General features: G+C 59.6%; 1 protein-coding gene and 1 non-coding gene across 8 annotated transcripts in view; both read left to right on the plus strand.

Moving 5' to 3' along the window:
- Positions 1-15,640, plus strand: part of RNF123 (ring finger protein 123) — a 32,229-nt gene that overhangs the window by 2,067 nt on the left and 14,522 nt on the right. The window contains exons 1-26 of one of the 7 annotated variants that reach the window (XM_060110650.1): positions 557-617; positions 886-1,027; positions 2,083-2,200; positions 2,482-2,566; positions 5,926-6,014; positions 6,137-6,231; positions 6,652-6,706; positions 6,819-6,904; positions 7,205-7,291; positions 7,522-7,589; positions 7,781-7,906; positions 8,289-8,403; positions 8,487-8,591; positions 9,015-9,140; positions 9,292-9,384; positions 9,456-9,529; positions 10,331-10,448; positions 10,636-10,735; positions 10,947-11,008; positions 11,186-11,257; positions 11,459-11,579; positions 12,153-12,254; positions 13,581-13,687; positions 14,097-14,295; positions 14,655-14,800; positions 15,105-15,188. In XM_060110650.1, the coding sequence (XP_059966633.1) occupies positions 2,119-2,200; positions 2,482-2,566; positions 5,926-6,014; positions 6,137-6,231; positions 6,652-6,706; positions 6,819-6,904; positions 7,205-7,291; positions 7,522-7,589; positions 7,781-7,906; positions 8,289-8,403; positions 8,487-8,591; positions 9,015-9,140; positions 9,292-9,384; positions 9,456-9,529; positions 10,331-10,448; positions 10,636-10,735; positions 10,947-11,008; positions 11,186-11,257; positions 11,459-11,579; positions 12,153-12,254; positions 13,581-13,687; positions 14,097-14,295; positions 14,655-14,800; positions 15,105-15,188 (2,397 nt within the window). In that variant the 5' untranslated portion in view covers positions 557-617; positions 886-1,027; positions 2,083-2,118. Of the gene's footprint in view, positions 1-99; positions 182-554; positions 618-650; positions 1,028-2,082; positions 2,201-2,481; positions 2,567-5,925; positions 6,015-6,136; positions 6,232-6,651; positions 6,707-6,818; positions 6,905-7,204; positions 7,292-7,521; positions 7,590-7,780; positions 7,907-8,288; positions 8,404-8,486; positions 8,592-9,014; positions 9,141-9,291; positions 9,385-9,455; positions 9,530-10,330; positions 10,449-10,635; positions 10,736-10,946; positions 11,009-11,185; positions 11,258-11,458; positions 11,580-12,152; positions 12,255-13,580; positions 13,688-14,096; positions 14,296-14,654; positions 14,801-15,104; positions 15,189-15,640 lie in introns of those variants that run through there. The other 6 variants (XM_060110653.1, XM_060110652.1, XM_060110656.1 and 3 more) reach the window with 6 other exon arrangements.
- Positions 3,225-3,297, plus strand: TRNAE-CUC (transfer RNA glutamic acid (anticodon CUC)). Its single transcript has one exon. It is a non-coding gene; the product is annotated as a tRNA-Glu (tRNA).

Below are 15,640 nucleotides of genomic sequence, written 5' to 3' on the forward strand. Positions count from 1 at the left end.
TTAAACTTTTCTGAGCGTCAGCTTTCCCCTGTAAAGTGGAGAACATTCCCTGCCCCAGCCTCAAGCAGCCTGCCCCTTTTGCTGTCTTATCGGCCCCAGCTGGAGGCAGGTCTGCCCACGCCCCCGTCAGCAGAGCCCAGAGAGTCTCCCTCGCCCCGCCAGAGGTGCCATCCCAGGGAAGGTGAGTGAGGCCACCCTTCTGGCCTGAATGGAGGTGAGGGTGACAGGTGGCGGGGACCCTGGGAGGAACGGCCTTTCAGACATCCTAGGGGACCTGTGGGCCGGACCTCCAAGTACGGGTAGGAGTTGAGATAGGTGGCCAAGGTCTCTCCCAGGACACAGCGTTACGACATGGCTGGGCCAGGAGCTCCTCCTGCGCAGGCGGGGGTCGGAGGCAGTGGGGCAGTGGGGCGAGGAGGGGGTCGGGAACGTCCCGGCTGTAGGCCGCGTAGGGAGCCCCCCCCCCCACGCTGGAGGCTGTGGAGGGGGCCCCCTGGCGGAGGTCGGGCACGGGTCGATGCGCGTGCGCGGCGGCCGCGCGGTTTGGCCCTGGACAGGCGCCGTAGCTGAGAGCTGGGCGGATGTTGTGAGCCCGGACGCGGCGGCCGAGGCTGGGGGTGAGTGTGAGGGGCGGCGGGGCTCCGAGAGGGGCGGGTGCCCGCGGCTCCCCTTGCGGTCCCAGCCCGTCTAGTGTGAGGGCGCTCGCCGCGCGAGGGGTCGCAGCGAGGGGTGCCAGACTCCGGGCCGGAGCTGGCCTGGAGGATCCTCCGGAGCTTGGGGCCGGGCAGAGGCGACTGGGGGAAACAAGCGCTGCCCTCGCGTCCTTGGGATCCGAGATGGGGTCGGTTCGTTTACAAGCCTTGAACTCTCGGCGGGGCTGAACAGGATCGACGTGGCAGGGAGCCCCCGAGAAAAGTCAAGCACCGCCTCTCACCTGGGTCCTCAGCACCTGACACCCGGAGTGGATGTCTGGAAGGTTTGCTCATCAGTTGAGTGACAGCGTCTAATCTGTCCTGCACCTGCTCTGGTGTGAGAGGGCTGGTGGTGGGCGGCAGGGCGGGGAGTCACCTTTCTGAGGGGCAGGCGTGGTGCCGCCTGGGAGTGGGCAAGAGTGTGTGGCGGGAGCAGAGGACCTGTTTGGGGTGAGATAAGAGAAAGTTCTGTCTAAGGCAGTGCTGGAGGGCCAGCCTCTAGACCAGCACTGACTAATAGAACTTTATGTGAGGATGGGAATGTTCTTTATTTTCGGAGTCTAGTCCAGTAACCATTAGCCACATAGGGCCACTGAATCCTTGAAATGTGACTAATATAATTGAGAAATTGACTTTTTAATTTTAATTGAAATTTAAATACCCGTGTGTGGCTAGTAGCTGCTGTGTTGGACAGCACAGCTCTAGATCAGTGAACCAGGCACCAGGGACTTAGTGCAGCTTCTGAAGCAGCTGTAGCAACACCATGGTATGTGAGGGACAGACAGCAGTGGGGACACTGGGGCCTGTGAGGAGGGCAAGGGTGGTGCTCTGATGGGGTAGGAGGCTGTGTGTGTGACTGGGGGCAAGAAAGCTAGCAGGCCTTTGGAATAGAGAAGGGAGGATCCTGGAACTGAGGAAGAGGATCCTGGCCTTGGATGTAAGCAGGACTTGTAGCTGGAGATGGCACCAAAGCCTTGGATGGTGGACTGTACTTGATGTAGGGTTCTGTCTTCCAGATGTGGACCCAGTGTGGCTTACAACCGAGAAGGATACAGGGGCTCTGCTCCTGGGCCACCTCACTTTGGACCCTTGGGTCTGATTTCACACTTGGCAGAAGCATTTGGTTTAGTTTAACAAACATATATCTGGCACCTGCTCTCTGTTGGGCCCTGTGTGAGCACTGGGACATGGTGGGGCCCTGTCACATGGCCCCAGACCCCCTCCCCCCGCCACCTCCCTTGTAGGAAGCTGGAAGCCCCTGGGTTGATGTGTGTGTGAGTGTGCATGCAGTGGCTTCACCTGCTCCCAAGCCTTCCTGACACCGCAGGATTGAGGTCAATATGGGGGCCCTTGGCTGGCTTCGAATACACAGGCTCTGCCTCTGCTTCAGCCCCCAGGACCACTGGCTGCCCACAAGAGATGAAAGATGGCGTCCAAGGGGGCCGGCATGGCTTTCTCCCGAAAGAGCTACAGGCTGACCTCAGATACTGAGAAATCTAGGGTCACAGGTAAGGGTTGGAAGGGCTGGGATGAGGCTCCTAGTGCTGAGGGAAGAAGGAGGAAGAGAGAGAGGCAGCAAAGTCCCAGGTGCATTGAGCCTCAGGCCTTCCTGCACCCCCTGTACCTGTGAGTCAGCTCTTCTCCACTAGCAGCCATGGAGCAGGGCACCCACCGTGACTGCTCCTCTGACTCCTGTGGCTGGCCTAGGACCAGGAGCCTCTGTGGCCAGGAGGGGCTGGGAGCCACACTGACCATGTGTCCCTTCTCTCCCTTCTGACCTGTGGCACAGGCATCGTGCACGAGAAGCTACTGGACGACTACCTGCACCGCATCTTTTCCTCTACTGATCGTGCACCCACGGCAGCCACCAGCAGGTATGGCCAGGTGGATCTCCCTTCCTTACTCTGTGGGACCAGACCAGAGGCTGGAGACTGCATTGTGGGGAAGGAGGCTGGGGCTCTGGGTAGGCTGGCTTGGGTTCTGTTCTTGCTCTGCCACTCCTGGCTGTGAGACCTGTGGCCAGAGAGTCTGCCTTCTGGACTCCGCCTCTTCCTTTCCCCTGGCAGTGCTAGTACCTTCCTTCTGAGAGTATAGTGGAGGTCAGGGGCATGGTGTGCACTCAGCATGGCACTTCGCACCTACTTTACACTCAGCATCTGGTCCGTGTGCACCTGCCCTCACCTCTGTCACACCCTGGCCCTCTGTAGCCTCTGCTTGATCTGTAAAGCACAGACGCCACCAGCCCTTTATTCCTTGCAAATTTAATGTATTTAAGTTTAGCTCATATCAAAACTACAAGTGGGGGGGCTTCCCTCGTGGCGCAGTGGTTGAGAGTCCGCCTGCCGATGCAGGGGACACGGGTTCGTGCCCCGGTCCGGGAGGATCCCACATGCTGCGGAGCGGCTGGGCGTGTGAGCCATGGCCGCTGAGCTTGCGCTTCCGGAGCCTGTGCTCCGCAACGGGAGAGGCCACAGCAGTGAGAGGCCCGCATACCGCAAAAAAAAAAAAAAAAAAAAACTACAAGTGGGGAATTCCCTGGTGGTCCAGTGGTTAGGACTCTGCACTCTCACTGCTGAGGGCCCGGGTTCAATCCCTGGTCGGGGAACTAAAATTCCGTAAGCCACTTGACATGGCAAAAAAAAAAAAAAAAAAAAAAAAAAGTTACGAGTGTGCTTTAGCAGAAACTTACATAGAAAAAGAAAAAGCAACCGTCATCTTCTTATTCTCATATAACCATTTGAGTGTGATTCCTTTTTGTTTTCTTTACCTCACGATGTATGTAGTTTGGGTTATGCTGTGTGGAAAATTTTTTCTAGATTTTTGTCACTGTCAGTTTTTTTAAAGTTATTGAGGAATAATTAACATACAGTAAGCTACATGTATTTAAAACATACAATCTAGTAAATTTTAACATGGATAACCCGTGAAACCAGCAGTGCCATGAACATATCCCTCACCTCCAAAAGTGTATGGGAGTTTAAATCCTATTTTTGTCATCCCTGATGTTATCCCTGAATGTTTTTCTACACTACGGATTGATCTTGGTGGGCATCTTTTAGGTCCAGGAATCTGCCTGATCACTGCCCTAGTTTAGAGGGGCTTTTGTTTTTGTAAACAGTGCTGCATAGACGCCCAGGGTTGGAATCACAAGGCTAGAGTATTTAAATTGCAATCACTCTTAGGACTGTTGCTGAATTTCTTCTTCAAAGCCTTCTGTACATTCTTTTTTTTTTTAATACATTTATTTTTAAAAATTCATTATTTATTTATTTATTCTTGGCTGCATTGGGTCTTTGTGACTGTGCGCGGGCTTTCTCTAGTTGTGGTGAGCGGGGGCTACTCTCTGTTGTGGTGCGTGGGTTTCTCATTGCGGTGGCTTCTCTTGTTGCGGAGCACGGGCTCTAGGTGTGTGGGCTTCAGTAGTTGTGGTTCGCGGGCTCAGTAGTTGTGGTGCACGGGCTTCGTTGCTCCGCGGCATGTGGGATCTTCCCAGACCAGGGCTCGAACCTGTGTCCCCTGCATTGGCAGGTGGATCCTTAACTACTGCGCCACCTGGGAAGTCCTGGTCTGTACATTCTTTCTCCCTGCAGTGAGGCATGGGTGTCCCCATGTCTCAGCCCCCTTGCCAGCCAGGGCTATTCTGTCTTTCACAGCCTCTGCTCGCTGGGCAGACCCAAAGGGCAGCATCGTTGCCTGTTCCATTTAAGCAGCTGTGGTGACCAAAGGGTTTCTACTTGTGGAGGGCTGCTGCCCACCCCCACCCCAACCCCAGCCCTGGCCTGTTCCCAGGGCCACCGGATCCCTACCTCATGTGATACCAGAAATGATCCTGCTGCCACTGGTGCCGTGGCTGCCAGGAGGGAGAGCAGGTGGCAGAGCCGTTAGTCAGTGGTTGTGTGGATGCAGAACTCTGGGCTGGGACCTGGGCAATCCAGAAAGGGTAAGCAAGTGCTGGGCTTGGCCAAATGGGCAACGTTGCAGGCGTTCACTGAGGCTGAGTGTCAGGTTGGCCACCCGAAGCTGCTCTTAAGAGCAGGCACAGGACTAGAGCAGCCCTCCGAGGTGTGGGCCTGTAAGAAATGCTGTTGCGGAAGCCTGCTTGATCTCTGGGCGCATTGGGGTGTTGAGAGACAAGGTTGGCTACAGCCTTCCATGTTACTGGCGAGGCACCCCATTGCACGGCTGCCTCCTCGCCTTGGCCTGGGGCTCAGTAGGAGTAGGGAGGAGGCTTCATAAATCTCCACCTCCTGTAGCTCAAGGTCAGTTGTAGCTCACAGTGTGGGAACACGTGGCCCCTGGGCCTGGGTTGAAGCTACCTTGCCAGAAAGTCAGTGCTTTGGCCCATCTACGTGCCCTTTCAGAGCCTACTCTCTAGGGGGATGAGTGGGGTGGGAACTGGGATTAGAGTTAGAAGAGCAGGTGCCAGCAGTCTGTGGGCTGGATCCAGATGGGCGTCAGGCCTCTGCTCTTTGAGCCCTGCTAGTTAGCACCACCTCATTCCCTGCTATTCTTAGCAACTGAACTCAGGACCTAGCTGGCCAGTGTTAGAGCTCTTTCTCCTCTGGGCATGTGTGTTGGGAGGATGAGGGGCCACTCAGACAGATTTTCCTCGGCCCTTTGGCTGGGGCAGCTGGCAGATAGGCAGGCTGTGTGCTCAGCTCTCCTCTACAGGTGGGTCCAGGACAGAGCCAGCCAGAAGCTAAGAGGCCTGAGCCCTTCATCCTCCCAGGACATGTCTCATTCAACACACACACACAGGCTTCCCTGGCTGGGACCACAGACCTGGGGTCAAGGACTGGATTAGCTGATCTTGGTACTGCCCATCTTGGGGATCAGCAGTTCTCCCAGCCTTCCTTGCCCAGGCATAATCAACAAGCCACCTCCAAGAGTGGGGAGGTTATGGGCTACGGAGGGCGCATTATTCCTAGCCTCACAGCATCTCTGAGATACAGCTCTTGTTCCATTTATACAGATGAGAGGATTAAGGCTTAGAAAGAGTTCTTCCTTCTTCTTTTTTTTTTTTTTTAAGCAGTCTTGAGGTTCACCAAATTTAGTGGATAATCCAGTCTTCTGACCCCCAGCATGCCAGAATCTGGGACTGGCACAGCCCTTTTTCTGGAGTCTGGGCAGCCACCCTCCTAAGCTCAGGAGAAAGGGACTGGGAGAGGGATTTAGCATCATCTGGCTGGTTTCAAGGACTTTTGGGCCCCTCGCAGCCTCTCACTCTCCCCAGGAAACTCCTGAACTTCCAGAACCTGCCAGAGCATCTGGACCAGTTGTTACATGTGGACGAGGAGGCGGAGGAGGAGGAGGAGAGCCAGGGTCGGTGACAGCCTCAGGAATGGGACTGGGGGCCGGGGCTGGGCCTGGGGGGCTCAGTACCCTCTCTGCATCTGTCAGGCCCTGTGCCCGGCCCAACCCCACACCCCTTCTCTCCTTTCCAGGACAGGTTGAAGGGCGGCTTGGCCCGTCCACTGTGGTCCTGGACCACACGGGTGGCTTCGAAGGGCTTCTTCTGGTGGATGATGACCTCTTGGGGGTGAGCGAGGGCAAGGCGTGGGGTCCCAGATCCACGCCCCTCCTGACACAGCCCCAAGCTCCTCCTGATGTGGCCCTGGTCTCGACCTTTCTTGATGGAGCTGCAGCCACAAACCCCTCCTGATTGGACTATTGAGTCCCCAGCCCCCAAACCCTCCTGACATAGCCCCGAAACCCTCTTGGTGTGACCCCAGCCCCGAGGTCTTCCCGGCATAGCCATGAGCCCCTCCTATCGTGCTCCCAGCCCAGAATCCCTCCTGACATGGATCTAGGCCCTTCCACCCTGTTCAGGCACAGTACAGTGTTGGCCACGACAGGTGTCGCCACCAAGGCGAGCTGAGTGGGAGTGGGGTCGTTCTACCTTGGAGTGTGGCACCCCGTATGCCCGGGAGGAGGTTCACCACCCCTGCTCTCCACCCAGGTGATTGGACACAGCAACTTTGGTACTATCCGCTCTACCACATGCGTGTACAAAGGTGAGACCACGCTCTGCTGTGGCCCAGGGAGTTGGGAGGAAGTTTGAGGGCCCGGGCCAGAGGCAGGAGGCAGTCTTTGTTTCCCTGCTGGGTTTGACGTGACTTTTTCCAGGAAAATGGGTCTACGAGGTGCTCATCTCCTCCCAGGGGCTCATGCAGATTGGCTGGTGCACAATCAACTGCCGCTTCAATCAGGAGGTACATGTGGGAGAGGGACCCCTCCCAGGGAGACCTTCTCTGGCAGCAGGACTCATCAGGGCTCAGGCAACCCCCCAGCCCACATAGGGTCCGCTCAGCACCCTAATCTGGACTGCCCTCTGGAGGAGGAATGTGTCCCACCCCATCCCAGGGCAATCCAGCCCCAAAACAGCCCTCACTCCTTCCCTCAGAGCATCAGCCCCATTCTGCAGAGCCATGTGGGTCCAAGGCTGGTGGCTGGTGGGCTCTGGCCCTGCCCCTCCCCACCTCCCCCAGACCTCACAGACAGTTCCTCCCTAGGAGGGGGTTGGAGATACACACAACTCCTATGCCTACGACGGCAACCGAGTGCGCAAGTGGAACGTGACCACGACGAACTATGGGAAGGTGAGGCCCGGGCCCCCTGCAGCCCAACTGGCCCGTGTCCATCCCCACAGCTTGGTGGGGGCCACTGGCCAGCGGTGAAGGAATGTAGGGCACCAGGGGGAGGACAGGGACTGAGGTCCTCTGTCCTTGTGGCCAGTCTCCCCTGGGTGGCAGTGGAGGCACAGCTGGAGAGGGCAGAGTGGGCAGGCTGCTGGGCTTCTGCACATCTGTAAGGCTTCCTCCCCTGGCAGGCGTGGGCAGCGGGGGACATTGTGAGCTGCCTGATCGACCTGGACGAAGGCACGCTGTCCTTCTGCCTGTGAGTCTCCTGCCTCTATTCACAGGCCTGGCCTCTGGGGCATCCCCAGGCTGCCCTCGTGTTCCAGGCCCTGTAAGGGGCCAGGCTGGCTTTGGTAGCCTGAGGGTGGGCAGCCCCCACAGAGGCCTGCTCACTGGCCCATTTCAGCCACATCCTTAGCACTGGCTCACGGACCCTCCCTTCTGCTCCAGGAATGGTGTGTCTCTGGGCACTGCCTTTGAGAACTTATCCAGGGGCCTGGGCATGGCCTACTTCCCAGCCATCAGCCTCTCCTTCAAGGAGTCTGTGGCCTTCAACTTCGGCAGCCGTCCCCTGCGATATCCTTTTGTGAAGAAGGCTGTGGGCTGCTTGGATGCTCTTGAGGAAGCCAGGATGGGGGTCTCCCTGCTCCAGGAGCTCTGCGGGCTGGTGGCAGGCCCTGCTGCCGCGAAGAGTGAGTAGGGTACAGCTTAGGTGGTGCCGAGGACGATGCTTGCAGCAGCCTTGTTAGGTGGGTGCTGTCTCCACTGAACAGGTGAAGAGCATGAAGTGGCAAGAGAACTTTTGCTTCACAGAGAAACGGGAGGGTTGTGATGCAAACCAGGCAGTCTGGCCTCTCAGCCCCGCCCTGGAGCCCAGGCCCTTCTGCAGGGGTCTCAGTGGGAGGGGGTGGGTATTCTGAGCCACAGATCAGGTGTTGCTGGCTTAACTCTGTGGCACCTACCCAGTGGTGGGCTACCGGCCCCTGCAGGACCCACCAAGCGCCGACCTGGTTCGCGCACAGGAGTTGCTGGGCTGCTTCCAGTCAGTGCTGAGCGTGGAGCTGGACCCCGTGGTGAGCCAGCGTCTGGGCTGGGTATGCTGGGGGCTTTCTACAGCCCTCTGCCCCTCACAGTCCCTTCCTCCCCGCCCACACAGCAAGGGCGGCTGGTGGAGAAGGAAAGCTCTGAGTGGCAGTTGCAGGGCCAGCCCACCGTCCTCCTCACACTGGCTCACATCTTCCATCGCTTCGCACCGCTCCTGGTGAGGGGACATTAGGGAGGGGAGAGGTGGGCCATGGTAGAAACACCCCTGCTGAGGGCTGGGATGCTGAGGTGCATGAGGTCCAGCAGCATCACCAGTCAGGGGCCCCTGCGACCAGAGCCCTTAGACCCCAAGGATGTCACTGGGTGAGGAGGAGACACTTCCAGCTGAGGGTATCAGGGGGCTTCCTAGAAAGAAGATCGAGGGGTGGTGACATCACAGGCCAAGGGAATGGCACGTGCAGAGGTTGTTGGGTAGCAGCATTTCCTGTGTCTCCATCAGACCCCAGAAGGGCTCATCCATGACTTGGGGTTGCTTGACGGGGACCAAGAGTCCATCTGTGGCCTTGGCCACGTGCCAGGGCAGGGGGGCCCTGAGTGGGGCAGGAGGCTGCCACCTCACTGGCACCCGCCCTTGGTGCAGCGCAAGGTGTACCTGGTGGAGGCCGTGCTCATGAGCTTCCTGCTGGGCGTCGTGGAGGCGGGCACCCCCGCACAGGCGCAGTCTGTGGTGCACCAGGTCCTGGATCTCCTGTGGCTCTTCATGGAGGTGAGGTGCTGGATCTCAGGCCTCAGGCCAGGATGTCAGGCTCCACTGAGTCAGGGGACGTACAGGGAGGGTGTTGGAGAAGGCCGCACAGATGGCTGTCCCGGGCCCTGCCCTCAGCGGGTAGCTGTGCAACCTCACCTCCCTCTTCCAGGACTATGAGGTGCAAGATTGCCTCAAGCAGTTGATGATGTCCCTGTTGCGGCTGTACCGGTTCTCGCCCATCGTCCCTGACCTGGGCCTGCAGGTAGGAGCTCCTGCCCTGGCCCTGAGCCCCCTGGGCCTCACCTGCCCACTCTGAGCACCCTCTCCCCACAGATCCGCTACCTGCGGCTCACCATTGCCATCCTCAGTCACGAGAAGTCCCGCAAGTTTCTGCTTAGCCACGTCCTGTATCCTCTCCTTGCTACTAGGCAGGCCAGACATGTGGTGCCCTCTGGGGTCAGCAGAAGCCAGGGAGGGTGGTGTGCCTCTGCCCAGGGTTCCCCACAGAGGCTCAGGAAGACCAGAGCCACCCAATGTGTGAGTCCTTGTTCCAGGACCCAGCCTTCCCAGCGCTTTCTCTACAGAGCAGGGAGGGTAGAGCAAAGGATCCAGGCTGGCTGGCTGGCCTGAGCAGGGATTTCCAGATGCCTGCAGGCTCTTGGGCCACCCAGAGGTGGAGGGCGGGGGGCGGGGGGGAGCCATCAGCGCCTGCCCTCTTCAGCCAAAGCACTGCACTTCTATCTGTGCTCCGTGGCGGGGGTTCCTACGAGATCTTCTCGAAGGAGTCAGCTCCTCCTGTTTCCCTATAATGTTGAGACCTGCAGGTATAGGAGAGGGAGCATAGCTTTGGGCCCCTGGCTGGGAAGCCTGTGCTAGTAGCTGTCTTCTCTCTGTGGGGTCCTCAGCCTCTAGGAGGCAGAAACAAATAGAGAGGCTGCCAGGCCCTCTCTCCAGCTGTCCTACCGTCATCTGTTCCTGTGACAAGTCTTCATCGTGCCCTTGCTTGGAATTGGGCTTGGTGGGTTTGACAGCCACAAGCTGTTTCTCTGGGCTCACGGTCAGTGGTGACGGGCACACAGCGGCGATGGCACCCTGAGGACTGGGAGAGCTGTGGTGGGCATATCTGGAGGTGGGCAAGTTTCGGGAGGGCTCATAAGGGTGTACGGGGCACCCTGTGGTGAGCGGAGCTCTGCCTTAACGACCACCAGCTTCGACGTGCTCCGGTCCGTTGTCTTCTTTTACATCAAGAGCCCCCTGCGTGTGGAGGAGGCTGGCCTACAGGAGCTCATCCCCACCACCTGGTGGCCCCACCGCTCCAGCAGGGAGGTGGGCAGCCCTGACTTGGGTGGGCGGTGGTCACAGTGAGGGCTGACCCGGGGTGTCCGAGCCACCTGTACTTGGCACGCGAGGCCCCTTCCTGGGCTGGGGGTGGGAGTAGGGGTCTTTTGTCTGAAGTAGACCAGGGTGAGTCTTGCCATCTTTCACCCCCCTCCCCTGCCCCGCCCCTGCCCAGGGCAAAGAGAGTAAGGAGGTGAAGGACGAAACCTCCGAGGAGCGACTCCGGCGGCGTGCCTATGAACGGGGCTGCCAAAGGCTCAAGAAGCGCATCGAAGGTCAGCCCCGTTCCTCAGGCACTGGGTAGGGGGTGGAGGATTTCTGTGCCTGTGTACTTGGGGGCACTTGGTAGTGACCATGCTTAGGTTGGACTTGGGGATCCCTGGTGGTGGAGCCTCAGTCCAAACCTGCTCCCCCTGCCCGTCCCCGGGAGCCTGAGGGCAAGGCCCTGCCTGAGGAAGGCTGTTCTGTTCCCCACCCCACCCCCAGTGGTGGAAGAACTACAGGTCCAGATCCTGAAGCTGCTGTTGAACAATCAAGATGACAACGGGGTAAGTGACTCCCAGACCCCTGTGTGGGTCCCTGGCCAGGAGGGGTGTCAGACCGGGCCTGGAGACCCAGAGGGCAGGGCAGGCTCAGGCTCTGGTGGCAGGGTGCAGGCTAAGTTGAGTCCGGTCCGGGGCCAGGATCCTCAGCTCATCACAGCCTCGGCTTTCGTTCCCCTGAAGGGCGAAGCTTCTAGGTACATCTTCCTGACCAAGTTCCGAAAGTTTCTGCAGGAGAATGCCAGCAGCCGGGGGGTAGGTATCCCCAGGCCAGCCCACCCTGGCCCCCTGGCTTTGTCGCAGCATTTGCACCTGAAATTCTGACACTTCTGCATTTCCTCCCCGCCTGCTGCCCTACCCTCTCTGCTCAGCCCAGGGTCCTGGGGCAGGGCCTTGGATGAGGAGTGGGCTGGCCTCCGGGCTGCACAAATGCATGTCTTACACCTGTGCCTGCAGAACATGCCCATGCTCTGCCCCCCCGAGTACATGGTCTGCTTCTTACACCGCTTGATCTCGGCCCTGCGTTACTACTGGGACGAATACAAGGCTTCGAACCCATGCGCTACCTTCAGTGAGGGTGAGTGTGGCCAGGGCCTCGAGTTGTAGACGCTGGGCAGAGCCAGGCCCAGGGCAGCCCCTAATGTTGGTGTGGAGTGATGGCTGAGGGCAGGGCTGGGGGGAGCTGTCCCAGGCCTCCTGCCTAATTGAGTCCTACCCACTGGGCACGGAGGCCTTGCACTTGGACGGTGAGCCCGTGTTTGCTCTGATGGTTCCCCGGGTTCCTGTCCTCTATGGGCCCTGTTCCTCAGTCCTTGCCCGCTAGCCCTCTGTGCAGTCCTTTCTCGGGGATGCCTTAGGTGGGCTCTGAGGTGCTGGGGGCCCTGTGTTTGTGTGGGACGGAGTCCCCAGGGGTCAGTGGAAGCAGCCTGCATTGGGGGATCTCCCATAGGGCTGGGTCAGGGCCCTCTCTGATTCTCACCTGGGTGACCAGCAGCCAAGAATGCCCCCTTCATCCCAAGTTGTGCCGTTGCTGGAACTGACCTGAAATGGTAGAGGGCGGGGTGGTAGGGGAAGCCTGGTCATGTAGGTGGACTAGGCCAGGGGTCCTGCTGGGCTCTGACTGCTGGCCCGGCCTCCCAACTCCTCGCAGAGGCCTACATCCCGCCCCAGGTCTTCTATAACGGCAAGGTGGATTACTTCGACCTGCAGCGCCTTGGAGGCCTCCTCTCGCACCTTCGGAAGACCCTCAAAGGTGCGCGCAGGGCTGGGCAGTTAGCCGGGCCGGGTGGGGGGTGGTTCCTGAGCCAGCTCGGCCTTGGGTGCTGAGCTGCGCTGTGCCCACCAGAGGGCGCCCGAGTCTCCACCTGCTCTGCAGGGAGATGCTGATGGGCCTCCTCTGCCCCTGGTCTTGCGTCCAACTATTCCTTCCTTCCCTTGCATATCCACCGCAGAGGAGGTCTGGGAGCCCTGTGATGGAATAGGGGGCAGTGTGCTGTTGGAGGAGGGAACCATGGGATCTTGGTGAGGGAGTTGGGGGGCGCGGGGGCGGGTGGGGTGGCTCGCATTTGTTGCCTGAACTACTTTCAAGGATGAGCACAAATGTCTCCAGTGCAAAGGGCTGAGAGCACAGTGTGAGCGGTGGCAGGGATGCCAGCAACGGCCCAGCATGGCCTGGAGACGGAAAGCAGCTGGCATGCTAGAGAGGAAAACGAGAGGCAGGGAGTGATGGGAAATGAGGCCAGGGAGTCTGAAGGGCAGAGTCTGAGGGCTTTGTGAGCCACAAAGTGGCTGTAGGCTCCTTCCAGGGACAGTGGTAGCTTTGGAAGGTCCTGAAGCAAGGGTGCGAGGTTGGGGGGTGGTCTGCGTTGTAAGAGGCTCCCTCTAGCTGCTACGGTGTGGAGGGTGGAGTGCAAGGGCCAAGAAAGGAGACAAGGAAGCCAGTTGTCCAGGCAATAGAGGAGGCAGGGAGGGTAAAGGGGAGGGAACAAGGACGACCCCAGGCTTCTTGCCAGAGGCTGTGGAGATGAGGCACCATCAGGAAGAGGAGCTGCTGGAGAGGACAGTTTAGTATGTTTGAGGTGCCCAGTGATGCAGCCAGGACGAAGGCCTGGGCAGGAGGCAGCGGTGGTGTGTCCAGCTGTCAGCGTAGAGGTGGGGACAAGCCTGCGGTGAGGACCGGACCCCCTGGGGAGTGTGCAGAGTGAGGCAAGGAGACCCTCGGCAGCTCTGGATCTCCCTTTGTTTGTGGGGCAGGACAAGGAAGAAAGCAACGGAGCAGTCAGAGAAGTAGGGCCCTGGAGAGAGTGAGGTCATGCAGATAAAGACGGAGTGATGGGGTCGTGGTGGGGAGAGCCTCTGCCTCACTCAGCACGACTCGCCCTACAAGACACAGGGCCTTGGGATGCAGAGTGAAGGCTGGGTTGGAGCAGGTGGAGGGTGAGGCACAGGTGCAGTGGTGAATGGGGCCCTGCAGGGCCTCCTGCCCAGCCAGCTGGTGCCCTCTCACTGTCCTGAGTGGTTCCACCTATGACCCCTCTGCCCTCCACTGGCCTGAGAGCCCTCTTGTCATTCCTCCTAGATGACCTTGCCTCCAAGGCCAACATCCTGATCGACCCACTGGAGCTCCAGGCGGCCACCATGGATGACCTGGATGAGGATGAGGAGCCAGCCTCGGCTGCGGCCCAGGTGCCGCGGTAGGGGCAGGCAGGGGGCTTTGTGTTGGGCTGTTCCTCTATCATAAGGGCAGGAGTGTCACACGGGGCCATCTCCCCCTCCATGCAGGCAAGGAGCTTGTCCCCAGGCAGGTTCCCTTGCTGTAGGTGGAGGCATGAACTGACAGGTGTGGTGGGGCGTGCCTCCTGCTGCTGAGTCCCTACGAGACACAGGGCCTTGGGATGCAGAGTGAAGGCTGGGTTGGAGCAGGTGGAGGGTGAGGCACAGGCGCAGTGGTATCTGGGCCCCTGCGGGGCCTCCTGCCCAGCCAGCCGGAGCCCTCTCGCTGTCCCATTCCCCAGCCTCACAAATCAAGGGAGCCATAAGTGGGCCCGGGTCCTGAGATTGCTGAGTGGCGTCTGGCCTCCTCTCTCCACCACAGCGCCCCATGCAGGCCCTGGCCGTGGGGGGCGCGCTGCCCCTGCCTCGGCCCAGCTGGCTCAGTTCTCCAACCCTGGGCCGAGCCAACCGCTTCCTCAGCACAGCAGCTGTGAGCCTGATGACCCCACGGCGGCCTCTGAGCACCTCAGAGAAAGTGAAGGTCCGCACGCTGAGCGCGGAACAGAGGACCCGTGAGGACAGTAGGTGCCAGGCAGGACCGGGCGGGGCGCGCTGAAGGAGCCTTCTCTCCTGTACAGCACTCCCCCGGGGCAAAGCCAAATATACCCCGTTCCCTCCTGGTCCTGTGGCCTAGCAGTATCTCAGGGGTGTGGGAAGTGCACTCTGAGGGCAGGAAATTGATGCTACAGAAATAGATCCTGGAATGCAGGACCTTCCCTGCCCCCGCCCACACGTTCTCACTGCAGGTCCCTCCTTGGGCCCAGGCAGGGGGAGAGGGCCTCCTTCTCCTCCTATAAGGCCCATCCTGGCTCCATAGGCTTAGAAGAGAACTGGAATGGCTCCGACCCTGACCCTGACCCTGTCCTTCCCTATTCCCTAGTCGAGGGTAGCCAGTGGAATGAGGGCCTGCTGGTGGGGCGGCCCCCCGAGGAGCCTGAGCAGCCCCTCACCGAGAACTCCCTGCTGGAAGTCCTGGACGGTGCCATCATGATGTATAATCTCAGCGTTCACCAGCAGCTGGGCAAGGTCTCACGCCACTGGTCCATGCGCATGTTATGTGGTTCTGTGTGTTTGGATGCATGTGTGTGTGCGCCCACATGTGCCCACGTGTCTCCAGCGGCGCCTGGGCGTGACTGTGCGCGTTAGCATATGCCACAGCAAGACTAGTTTCTGCCAGCGCCGTTTGGGTCTGACCTGGTTGACTTCTGTGGGAGGGGGCTGTCCTGGGCCTAAGGTTAAGGGTTTGTCAGGGCTGGGGTCCAGACTGGGTGTGGAGAAACCTGTGCGAGGTGCCCAAGGGTCACCCTGGATGTGGTGTCTGGTACTCTAGATGGTGGGAGTGTCTGATGATGTCAATGAGTACGCGATGGCTCTGAGAGACACAGAGGACAAGCTCCGCCGGTGCCCCAAGCAGGTAAGGTGGATGGGCAGGTGGGTCTTTGGGAGGGCGGGGCATTAAAGAGGGCAGCTTGCTCGCTGGGGGTCCCCAGGGAAGCCCATGAGGGAAAGCTGCTGTCCTGCCGTGCCTCTGGGGTTGCCCAGCAGTTCTCCTCATCCCCACCCCCACCCCGGGCAGACCACGTCAGTGAGAGTGGGGCTGGCACCAGGGCTAGGCACGGCCTGAGCCCCGTCAGCCAGCCATGGCCTGTGCCCGGGTGCCCCCACCCTGGCCACTAAGTGCTGACGCACACCCACTCTCCTCATCAATTATGGATTCGACCCTGAGTACTTCCTCGGCCACTTGCAGAGTCAGCAGGAAGCAGGGCCTCCCTCCCTCCCTCCTTCCCTCCCCTGGAGCCCCTCTGCCGTAGCTCTCTAGCCTGGGGAACAGAGCCAAGAATGCCCAGTCTGGGCTTCCCTGGCAGC

This window comes from Mesoplodon densirostris, chromosome 10, assembly GCF_025265405.1.
Source record: "Mesoplodon densirostris isolate mMesDen1 chromosome 10, mMesDen1 primary haplotype, whole genome shotgun sequence".
Taxonomy (NCBI): domain Eukaryota; kingdom Metazoa; phylum Chordata; class Mammalia; order Artiodactyla; family Ziphiidae; genus Mesoplodon; species Mesoplodon densirostris.